At 35.5% G+C, this 12,065-nt stretch overlaps 2 protein-coding genes across 3 annotated transcripts; both read left to right on the plus strand.

Moving 5' to 3' along the window:
• Positions 1-987: 987 nt before the first annotated feature.
• On the plus strand, positions 988-2,119 carry LOC115963762 ((-)-isopiperitenol/(-)-carveol dehydrogenase, mitochondrial-like). The gene has a single exon (XM_031082910.1). It carries the CDS (start codon positions 1,262-1,264, stop codon positions 2,057-2,059), a length of 798 nt encoding a protein of 265 aa, XP_030938770.1. The 5' UTR covers positions 988-1,261; the 3' UTR covers positions 2,060-2,119.
• Positions 2,120-3,677: 1,558 nt separating this feature from the next.
• Positions 3,678-7,474, plus strand: LOC115963761. 2 transcript variants are annotated; one of them, XM_031082909.1, is made up of 5 exons: positions 3,678-4,187; positions 4,376-4,509; positions 6,268-6,415; positions 6,528-6,634; positions 7,030-7,474. In XM_031082909.1, the coding sequence occupies exons 1-5, from the start codon at positions 3,872-3,874 to the stop codon at positions 7,069-7,071; spliced, it is 747 nt and encodes a 248-aa protein (XP_030938769.1). In that variant the 5' UTR covers positions 3,678-3,871; the 3' UTR covers positions 7,072-7,474. The 2 variants fall into 2 exon arrangements, with proteins under 2 accessions (XP_030938769.1, XP_030938768.1); XM_031082908.1 differs by having other exon boundaries at positions 6,528-7,123.
• Positions 7,475-12,065: the final 4,591 nt, after the last annotated feature.

The following is a 12,065-nucleotide window of genomic DNA, read 5'->3' on the forward strand; positions in this document are numbered from 1 at the left end:
AAAAAAATTAAATAAAAAAATAAATAATACCAATATAAATTTATATAGTTACTGTAGTAATCATTTATTTTTACACAACTTTGCATGGCCTAATTTTTTGTGAATTTTGGACTTGGTTTGCTAAAATGAGGTCCTTTTTATTTAAAAAAAAAAAAAAAAAAAAAAAAAAAAAAAAAAAAAAAACAATAAAAACTTATTTGTGCAAACAAACCCCTCCATCTCTTTCCTTCTCTGTCTCTTACTTTCCTAGTTTCGTCCAATATTTCACTTCCACTCAACTGAAATATGATTAAGGCCACAAAACATCAAGACCCCACAATACTAGAGGAATGGCTGGAAAGGAAGGAAGTAGCTGGGAATAATGTTACATGGGGCTCACATTTGCCTAAGATTGGGCGTTAAGTTGGGTTTTTGGATATAATATAAAAAGAATCTTTAAATGAAAAACTCCTCACAATTACATAATTTTTGGATGACGTGTGTTATCATGAAGCCGAAACTGGCACAGTAACTTCATCTTCTACATATTGGTTTTTTTTTTTTTTTAATTTTTTTTTTTTTTACACACTAGTGTATACAATGTGTGTGCGCCACTTCAACTAAAATTTTGGGTTTAAAACATGAATTTAATTAAGTTGTAAAATTGAGTTTTCACCCTTTCAAAATTATAATTAAAATCGTATTTTCAAAATACAATTTCATCATTTACATGTATAATTGTGTATAGTTCCATGTGTGCAACAACAATTTCCTTTCTTTTTTTCTTTTTTAAAGGGGTTTTCGACACTCAACTCAAGTGTGAGAGAAGGTTTGGGATGACATATTTTATATTAAAAAGAATTATTAAAAATCAAGAATGGTGCGAAGGAGATAATTGTTTAGCTTGAAGAATTTGGTACATTGTACAATAAGGTAGAATGGTATATTGTCACTTTAGCAAACACAAATTATTTGACAATATAACTTTGAAATGTCTTACTTGGCCAAATAATTATCATGGAACAAAAACAGCTAGCCTGCTCACAATGAGACAAAGAAAAAGATAAATTCACAGATGAAAATCTGTCAATACTTTCAAACAACAAATCTTAATTATTTCCCATTTGGCCTACAATAATTCCACTAGTGTTTACCTTTTCTACCTAACATTCCACTGTTCATATGGGTCAATAATAAGGATATCCCATCTGATCTTTTTGATAGATCGCCTAGTATTGATCATCTTCCTAAAATTTCAATACCAGTTGCAATCTCAATTGCCATGACAGAATCCTCCAACAACAAACTACGAGGCAAAATAGCCATAGTCACCGGAGGAGCAAGCGGCATAGGTGAAGCCACGGCACGCCTCTTTGCCCAAAATGGTGCACGCATGGTGGTCATAGCCGATATCCAAGACCAATTGGGTCACCAAGTTGCCACATCTATTGGCCTAGACAAGTGCAATTACATGCACTGTGATGTTACCAAAGAAGAAGAAGTCAAAGACATGGTTGAATCAACGGTGTGGAAACATGGTCAGCTAGACATAATGTTCAGCAACGCTGGGATTATAAGTGCTTCTGATCAGTCCGTCCTTGACCTTAACATCTCCGAATTTGACACTCTGTTCGCCACCAACGTGCGCGGCATGGCTTTGTGTGTGAAGTACGCAGCGCGTGTGATGATTGAGAGGCGCGTGAGGGGTAGTATTATATGCACGGGGAGTGTGGCTGCGAGCCACGGTGGGTATAAGGGCACGGATTATTGTATGTCAAAGCATGCGGTTCTGGGATTGGTTCGATCAGCGACTTTGCAGCTTGGGGAATATGGGATTAGGGTGAATTGTGTGTCACCAAATGCACTTGCAACCGGGTTAACGAGCAACTTTCATGGTGAGAGCATAGAGGTACTTCAGAAGAAGTATCAAGCATACGCTAGGTTGAAAAGGGTTTCACTGAATGTGAATCATGTTGCTGATGCTGTGCTTTTTCTTGCATGTAATGAGTTTGTGGCTGGACATGATTTATTGGTAGATGGTTCTTTCATTCATCCCTACTTAATAATGGGTTTGCAATAAAATTAATGTTCACATCTCACTTGTATATCCATGTTAGAAATAAAATGTACAATTTGTCAAGATTTGGATCTAAATTTATACTATTTCTATTTTTTGAGGTTGTGGATGGAGTTTGAATACATGAATGAATATAGTAATAGTTGAAAATCACTATCTGAATAAGAAGCAAATGAAGAGGTAACAAAATTTATAGAGTAATTAAGGAAGAAAGAAAATTAGATAATTTCAATGTTTAGACCATATTAGGAAGGGAAAATAGAGAAGTACTCTTATCTTAATTGATGTTGTGGAGACAAGTGCGAATCCTTAATGTATGTTCTAAAAAAATTGGAAATGAGGTTGCTAGAAAGAGGTAATACAAAGATAGCCAATTGGTAAAGTTTGTGAGATTCCTATAAATACTAATTGGCTTTTGTTGGGGAGGATTTTGTTCCTGACCCACTGCAAGCTTGTTTGTCCGCTTTGGGGAGTCAAGCCCGCACGGTTTTGTCCTCAAGCGACATGGAAAGACTTTGAGTGTAGTCCCACATCGGCAAGAGAAACGCCCCACTCGTGCCTTATAAACGCTTGGCGTAAGCATGAGTGTACCACTACTACACATGGTAGTGGTAGAGGCGTACACTTCGAGGGTAACAAAGCCGTGCGAGTTGCAAGTCCGAGACATGGCCAAGCCAATCTCACCCTACCCCAAAGCAGATAATACTCTTGACGGGTACATCCCCTCAAAAAGCGCCTTTTTGTGGGGGAGGATTTTGTTCCTGACTCGCCGCAAGTTTGTTTGTTCGCTTTGAGGAGTCAAGTCCGCACGGTTTTGTCCTCAAGCGACATGGGAAGACTTTGAGTGCAGTCCCACATAGGAAAGAGAAGCGCCACACTCATGCCTTATAAGCGCTTAGCGCAAGCATGAGTGTACCACTACTACACAACTTTAAAGAATGTACTTTTTTTTTTTTTTTTGGTTCACTCTGAATTACATTAGAACGTGATAACAATTGGCCTAATCAAGAGGATTGTCTTTGTATTAATGGTTTTTTTTTAAAAAAAATCAATAGTTATAGGCTGTAAATAGCAGTCTTCTTGCATGAACTCAGGCTTCAAAGTCATTTGGAAACCCAAAATTCTAGCTTGTTGAACGAGCAAAGAAAGAATAACCACACTTTTACTTGACCAGAAATATTGCCCGTATTATTGGTTGGTTTCGCTTGGTGATAGATAACGCAACCATACCCTCTTATTCATAGCCCTAGAATTCCAAATCAACCCTTCATACATCACAGCTTTTCCCAACTTAAGCCGTGGAAAAGTCCATGAACTTTATGGAATTATTGTGGATTTTAATTGTTCCATTACTCTTAATTAGTGGTAGAATAAGGATTACTCTTTCATCCATTAGTAATAACCAATAATAATTTACCTTAATATTTCTCAGATTATTAATCTTTCCGATCAAATTATGTGATATTTTATTTTCCTTAATCATTGAGAGGTAGAACTGTGCATCATGCGGCTCTTTCGAGGAAATTCGCATTAAGCACATTTTTTTAATTCATTAAAATTTAAAAGTATAAAAAAAACCGAAAGTCATAAGGGCTGCTTAAAAGGGACTGGAATGGTAGGAACTAGGAAAGCCGAATACCCCTTATCCAAAATTCCAAATGACCTCTCGACATCCCCAACAGGCAAAAGCCCACACGACATTTCCAACCACCAACGGTCACCACTCTCTCTCTCTCTCTCCCCCTCTCTTCTCGCATGAAATATACATACATAATCAAAATACTTCTTGTGAGAGAGAGAGTGGGGATTTAAAAAATGGGCATGCAACTACGGTCTAGCTATTCCCGTATTCATCAAAATGGTTCAATGATACCACCAGCAACATCATCTACATCTTTGCGTTCATTTGCTCCAGCAATTTCATTGCTATTCAAGAACCATTCAATTCAAAACAAAGATGTTGTTTTGGAGAGCTCTCTTGGTTGCAGCATAGGAGGACCAAGAAGAAGAAGAGAATATGGGGTGGTGGCATCAAGCTCAAGCCATGTGGCTGCACCATTTTGGGATGGTTGGAAACCTCAGAAGGGCCCTGCAGCTCCTTCCCTTAGCGACATTGTCTGGCCTTCTGCAGGTTTGAGATATATATTACTTGTTTGAGAGATTAAGGAACTTAATTTTGGCTACACTTAGCAATATTAACTTGGATAAATAGATAATTCATTCACTGTAAAAGTTCAATGATAAAAGGTGAAAGACCGCCCATTAATTCTTGACTCACTGTATGATTAGCAATGTGTGTTTGTGACTTGTTTTTGATAGGGGCATTTGCAGCAATGGCAATATTGGGCAAGATGGATCAGATTTTGGCCCCAAGAGGAATCTCAATGACAATTGCACCTTTGGGGGCTGTTTCTGCTGTTCTCTTTGCTGCTCCCTCCTCACCTGCTGCTCGGGTACTTTTACTTTCTCTCTCTCTTAAGGGCCTGTATTGAAAGAGCCCAAACTGACCTTAATGAGCTGACTTTGATTAATGGCGTGGCCCATATGTTTATCACTGTGCTCTGTGGGCCTTGCCCTGACATGAAGCCCAGTAAGCGATACATAATATTTAGTATTTTAGTTTGGTAAAATAGATGGCTTTTTTTTTTTCTTTTTTTTATAGATAAAATAGATGGTTGATGACTTATGATGTTTAGAGTTTATCACTTTATTGGGATTCCTAACTCTTTGACGTGATGTGACTTGGGAGTGTTAATTTGTTGTTTGGACTATCCACTTTTTTTTTGGTTAAAGACTTTCCGCTTCAACCATTAAGAAGGATGGCGGATCAAGTTTAGTGTAATTTACAACCCAATTATATATATAGGATTGGCTGGAGCTCACAATTTTAGACTCATTTGGGTTTGGACTTTGGATTTTAGACTCTTTCTATCCAAAGTCCAAACTAATTTCCAGCCCTATTATACACATTTAAATTGTTAAAATATCCTAATTGTTAATTTTATTTGCAAAGAAGATAGGCCTTTCTGTAGCAAATTAAGTATTTCTCTCTCTCTTTTACTTATACGAATGTTCAATTGAAAGTCTTTCTAAAATGAAAATTGGAAATGAGGTTTTGGTTTCTAATCATTTTTTGGATGGTTTGAACTTAAAGCTATGTGGTTTAAATTATGGGAAAGGCTGCTGCATGCTAGTATGCTGCAAAATCTTTCCCTTAAATTATTTAACTCTTATGTTTATTTCATATTTTTGGTGGTTTGAGTATAATGAATTATAACAACTGTTCAATAGTTATAGTATATTTGATTATATTTGAATTATATTAAAATAGTTTTTAATTTAGTGAAGGGCTGAAGGCTGCCCACCAATCAAAGGGTAGGGTACAACCTTTTTTTTAATGTAACAGTGCTTAATAATATCTGAGTTTAATTAAGGTTAAACCTGCCAAACCTTAATTTAACCAACCTTTAATTAAGGTTAAACCTGCCAAACCTTAACTTAACCAACCTAACCCCTTTTTAGATAATCTCAACCCAAATTATCCCACCAACCCAAAAAAAACCAATCCATTACCTTCAAGTTGGATTGGGTAGGTGAGATTGGTGGATTAGATGCACACTCCTAATTTCCACGCTAGCGCGCATTAAGGTATGTGGGCAATGGGCCCTTGCTTGCTAATAGGTTTGTGTCCAAATTGTTTTCATATGTGAATAAAATAAATGTGGCTTATGAATCCTTCATAATTGCCTTTCTATGTGTATGTGTGTATGCATGAGTGCACATGCGCTCGCTGCATGCACACACGTGCCTATTTCTGTTTTTTGTTGGGGCTGGGATCTGGGGAGTTGGGAAGGCTAAACATGATCATGGATCAGTCATAAGGTTAGCCAGGAAGAATCGATGAGAGGTGCTTAGAATCATCAAATTTTTACCCAAAGTGCATGGCACTATTTTGACCAATTTGCAAATAAGATCTTACTTAGTGAAACATTTAGAATCAAAACAAACTTTCTGATACAATTGACATAATCTAATCTTACAACTGTTCAATTTTGCATTTAACAATGACAAGTCAATAATGAACATGCATCACTTCAATCCAAACCAATATTGGTGTCATTGGCTGTGTTATCCTTTCAACACTGCAATTCACCACCTTAATAAGATGATAAGAACAAAAATCAAACGGTCTTGCTGCTGTGATTTTGCAGAAGTACAATATGTTCATGGCTCAAATTGGTTGTGCAGCAATTGGTGTTCTTGCTTTCTCTATATTTGGGGCAGGATGGCTTGCTAGGAGCACTGCCCTGGCTGCTTCAATTGCCTTCATGATTTACACAGGTGCAACTCATCCTCCAGGTAATGCCCAAAAACCATGACAGCTTACACTTGTTCTTTCATTGTTGCTTGCTAGCTCCCTAAGAAATCCACAATTTGGTGCTAAGATGCAAGCTGTACATTCAAAATGCAGCTGCAAGTTTGCCTCTTCTGTTCATTGATGGAGCTAAGTTGCACCACTTAAACTTTTGGTATGCTATGTTTCCTGGCGCTACTGGATGCATTCTCCTTTGTTTGATTGTAAGTTCTTTTATTTTCCCCTGGCATCTACATTTAATCGCCAAAGGTCTTAACATTAAGAAACAAAAGCTCATGGAAGAATGGCCTAATTAATCTCAACTGGTATAATGATATAATCATCCTATAGATAATAAATCTGAAGATAAATCATCATTAAAATTTAAGTACTGGAAATGCTATTTTTCCATGTTCAAAATACAGCAAAGGCCTAGCATTTCTGCATTTAGTTTAACATGAAAAAGAAATTATTCTGGTGATCACTAGATGTCATTATTCCTTCAAAATGCTAAAGAATGACCTTATATTAGGAAAATTTCTGTGGCTTCTGTTTCTATGTATGTGTTATTGACAAGAGTGATCACTGATCTGTCTCCTTTCCTGTTCAACTGCTATAGCAAGAGATGGTGTTATACTTGAAGGACAACTTCAAATTTTGATGTATAAACAATTCTGTCACATGAATGTCGTTTAAGTTTATGCGGCCCTTTCAAAGTTCAATCCATAAGGCCTGACGAAAGGTGGTGAAAGGCCTAGTCAGCCTTATCATGTGCTCCAAGTGTATTGTCCAAATTCTTCTTCTAGAGAATGGCTCATAGGGTGGAAAATTGAAGCTTGTGCATAGTATGACTATATAGAGTTGGCAACCTTTGTCATTTGAAGGTTGGGATTGACATTATTGGAGATTCAAGTCCTCAACTGGTTGATTTTGTTGAGGATAATCAGTATTGTGTCTAAATTTTTTTGTCAGATCCTATCGGGGTTACACGTTGTTAACAACTTTATGGGTTATTATACAGAGGACTTGTGATTATTTTAGCTAAATCACAATTAAACTTGAAATTTCTTATTCACGCTTCTTTGCCTTTCTTTGTTTGGTATTTGTTACAGATAGTGATTTCATGTTCTGAATTCTAAGTAACACTGATCTCTACTATAGGGTTTCTTGGAGACTTGTAGTATAAATTCATTGTAAAACCTTATTTTTTATAAGAGTAGAATTCTCATTCACTCATTCCTGTGGACAAGGATGTAGGCACAAACCTCATAAATTTCTATGTTAATTCTTTTCTATTTCTTTTTTTTCTTTTTCTTTTCCTAACAGTTTTTCACTAACATTGCTTAGATTTGAAATCCTCCGTTATTATTGTACTTGTGTGCTCTAGCAGATGCATATCTTACCACAAGTTTGATTGCTTAAATAGTGAAAATAGGATGTCTTTGCAAAATACAAAAATATAACCCCACAAGAACATTTTTGCTCAAAAGTTAAGTTGACTTTTGTGGAAGACTGAGGTTTAAAATTATATATCTTAGAACATACATTAGTAATGGACGAGTGTGTTAGGCAAATTTCAACTTAGGAAGCTAATCTTTTTTTAGCTATTCACTCTCAATTCTATTCAAATACTACCAAATACTATCTATTTTAGCTACATCTAACTAATCTATTTTCTATCTCAATTCTATTCAAATACTATCAAATCTTCAAGCTTTAGTATTTTCTTGAATCAATGGAGGCTTCTTTTCCCTATGGCCTTGCGTCAATGCACAGTTGCATTCTGCTTATCACGCTTTACTAATCACAATTAAAACCAATACATCATCTTAATCCTAGACAAAAACAAATTTAACCAAATGGTCCAAACTCCAAAACCCACATTTTACATACAGATCCTCCCCATCTATCTTTCATATATATATATATATATATATATATATATACACACACACGCACCCCAACCTACAGAGTCTTTCATTCAGTCCATCAAAATTCTCTCTTAAACCTCGAGGAGCGAAAGAATGTTAATTCAAGAAAATACCAAACCTTGAAGATTCTTCCTAGACTACCACGCCCACAACATCGTCGGAGGCTTCTCAACTCAACGGTGTAAATATATATACTGTGTAAGGAAGAAGCTTGGTTTGGTTATACTGTGTTTTAATTTAAAGAGAACCTCGTTTGAAAGAGGAAGTAGTTAACAACGGTTAATGACTAAGGAGCATGTGATTGGTTGTGGTAGGTCCTAATCCTTTATTTGTAAAAATTTGTTGTGAGCCAATATATTATTGGAATTATTGGATGATGCAAATATGAACTTTTACCTAGGTCTTTATTGAATTAAATCTCAAGCTACAATGCGAGCTAAGAGTGCATATGCACTGTAGCTCGCAATTAGTATGGGTAGTTACAAGCTAGCCTAGTCTCATGGTTTTAAGATCTAAAAGTGACATGGCAAAAATTGAAGAGTAAATTACAAATTATACTCTCTAACTTTGGAGAAATTATAAGGTTCATAATGAACAAGTGATGTGAGACAATATATTATTGGACGATGTAAATATGAACTTTTACCTAGGTCTTTATTGAATTAAATCTCAAGCTACAATGCGAGCTAAGAGTGCATATGCACTGTAGCTCGCAATTAGTACGGGTAGTTACAAGCTAGCCTAGCGTCATGGTTTTAAGATCTAAAAGCGACATGACAAAAATTGAAAAGTAAATTACAAATTATACTCTCTAACTTTGGAGAAATTATAAGGTCCTCATGGTGAACAAGTGATGTGATCTACCATTCCAATAAAAGACTCTCATTTGTTTAAAACTATAGAGTTTTAAATAAAAATTGAATATTGACTCAACAATTTTAAATAGGTGGGAGTCTTTTACTAGAATGGTGGATAAATAACGTGGTCCATCGTGAGGACGGTATAATTTTTCATAACTTTGACTTGCTTTCCTTGTCCCAATAGTTTCAAAAAAAAAAAAAAAATTCCCCTTTTTAATCCTTAAATTCACATTCATTCTCAATGTAGTCCATTCTATCCATCTCTACCCTAACTATGTTGTTAAAACCTATTTATTTCTTATAATAAATTCACATTGTCTCGAGGATTACACTAAAAACAATGTAAGTTAAAAAGGATTGAAATTAAAATTTTGAAATTTTATTGACAAACATAAAAAATATTAAAATTAGAGAATAACATTTGACACGTTAAATAAATGAGTATAAACAATTTTTTTTTCTCAAATCAAGTCTAAACTGTTGGTAAACAAATCAATTTCTTGAAGGCCCTATGGATCCCATTAATGTGTGCCCTAAGAGTACACATTAACTATCCATTTTATGAAAGTTTTTATAAAAAATTGAAAAAACTGTCAAAACAGTAAATTATTTTTTAGTTTTTCCATAAAATGTTTCCTAAAATGAATTACTAATATATGCCTTCAGGACACACGTTAGCAAATCTCAAATTAATATACCTAAAAAAAAAAAAATTAATGGTGGGTTAATCTTTGAAAGAAACAAGGAATTTCGTGAGAAGTACAAATCTTTTTTTGGAACAAGAAATGCAAATCAAAGATTCCTATATGAGGAAACTCTGTGTTTATTGCGGTCCACACACACACTTATACTAGTCATATGCTAATCGATTAGAAAGAAAGCCCGTATTTCTCCTCATTTATTTTCTCGTTGAAAATCAAGGAACTCAACAGTCAACACAAGTTTTCATTTTGATTACCTTGAGTATTTCTTTTGGTGAAAGATTCTCTTATATATATGTCACTTTCTTTATATCAAAAACAGCTTGAAAGAGACGTTATAATTATATTATAAAGATAAGAACACTGTAATTTGAATTAAGCATATGAATCCATCCAAACAAAAACTTGCATGTGTTGAGTATTTCCAGCTAGGCATGGGGTGCAATTTCTAGTCAATGACGAAAGCGTTATAAAAAGTCTTGGGCTAGTTTATACAACTTTAGTAGGATTGCACTAGTATCATAGTCAACTCATGAAGGTTGGTTTTGAGAATTTTGTTGGATTTTGAAATTTAGACCCACCGAGGAGTATAATTATGTGTATAACAGACCTTTTTTTCAGTGAAAAATGATATAGTACGGCTCTAAACAGTATAAATATTGCTAAATCATAAACACCACACATACTTCTCAATCTTGATTTAGGGTCTGTTTGGATTGAACTTATTTTTGTTAAAATTGAAAACTGAAAACACTATAGCAAAATATTTTTTAAATGTGTGAATAGTGTCGTGGGACCTATTTTTAATGAAAAAGTTGCTAAAAAGTGGAATTTGTGGATCCGTGAACAGTGCACGAATCACTGTTCATCATAGAAAAGTCAACATTTGCGATTACTATTCGTGCAACAGTGCATGAACAGTAGCCGCATCACTTTGAAACGCGTGAAAACAAAAAAAAAAAAAAAACAGAAAAAAAAGAAGGAAGAAGGACGCGTTTACTGCGTTCACTGTAGCGTGGGTCCCATGTCCAAAATGCAAACGCCCAAAACGCTGAACGCAGTAAAACCTCCAAACCAAAACGGCACTTAATACCCAAAAAAAAATCTTTTTTTCTTTTTTTGACAAACAAGGGAGAGGGTATTCATATATTTTCGAGTATCTAACTATTTTTTCAGATTTCATGAATATCATAAGATCTTATGAACTATTAAACTAACTTATATTTTTAGTTAAGATCATTTAAGAGTTCAAAATCCCTCTCACTAAAAGCAGAATGTTTTATAATAAAAATATTGTGTAAGGTTCTCTCCTTAGGAAAGACTCTCTCTCTATTCTTAAGTCAAAAAATTGATAGGGTTTATACATGAAAGACTGTCTAAAAATGATTATAACACCTTTCCACTAAAAATAAATACCTAAAATGTCAAGATGAAAGATAGAGTGGGAGGAACATAAGTGGATTCAACAATATGTGGGTGCTCATTTAAGTGGGTTCAACTGTAACTTAACTTTAATCCTATCATGATCCCAATGGCATCAATAGTGAATATCCTAAGAATTAACTTCTTAGAGTACTCTCATCAGGTCTCTAAAATGTGCCAAATGCCAAATATTTGGCACATTTGACACACCAAATACAAAAACAGACCCTCATCAGGTATGCTAAATGTGCTAAAATTATAGAACATGCTACAGTACGCTCTCATTTTTGAGAGCGTACGGATGAAAATGTCATTTCCGTTTATTGTTTTTTTATTCATCTTTCTCTCTCCTCTCTCATCACTTTGCATTTTTCTCTTCTCTCTCCGTCACTCTCTATCTCTTCCTTCTCAGTCCTCCCTGCTCAAGATTTCTCTCATCTTTGCTCAAGATCTCTCGTTGCCTCACCTCGCCGTCAACCTCCACAGCCCTCACCGCCGACCTCTACAGCCCTTGCTGCCAACCTTTAGATCTCTTAATCGGGTCATGGGTGTGATATTTGGGATGGGTTTCGATGTGTGGGTTTTGGGTCATTGATTGATCGGTTGGGTTGGGATTTTGGACCGGTGGTGGTGTCGTGGTTGTGGTGGTTGTTGGTTGAGTTTTGGGCCGGCAATGTTTGTGGCTGTAGTGGGCGGTTGTGTTTGTGGCTATAGTGGGTTTCGATGTGTGGGTTTTGGGTC

The sequence above is a fragment of the Quercus lobata genome, chromosome 10 (genome assembly GCF_001633185.2).
Source record: "Quercus lobata isolate SW786 chromosome 10, ValleyOak3.0 Primary Assembly, whole genome shotgun sequence".
Taxonomy (NCBI): domain Eukaryota; kingdom Viridiplantae; phylum Streptophyta; class Magnoliopsida; order Fagales; family Fagaceae; genus Quercus; species Quercus lobata.

Coding starts and splice junctions, on each gene's coding strand:
- LOC115963762 (XM_031082910.1), top strand. CDS start 1,262: ATGACAGAATCCTCCAACAACAAACTACGAGGCAAAATAGCCATAGTC.
- LOC115963761 (XM_031082908.1), top strand. CDS start 3,872: ATGGGCATGCAACTACGGTCTAGCTATTCCCGTATTCATCAAAATGGT. Junction 4,188..4,375: donor CATTGTCTGGCCTTCTGCAG/GTTTGAGATATA, acceptor TGTTTTTGATAG/GGGCATTTGCAGCAATGGCA. Junction 6,416..6,527: donor AGGTGCAACTCATCCTCCAG/GTAATGCCCAAA, acceptor TTCAAAATGCAG/CTGCAAGTTTGCCTCTTCTG.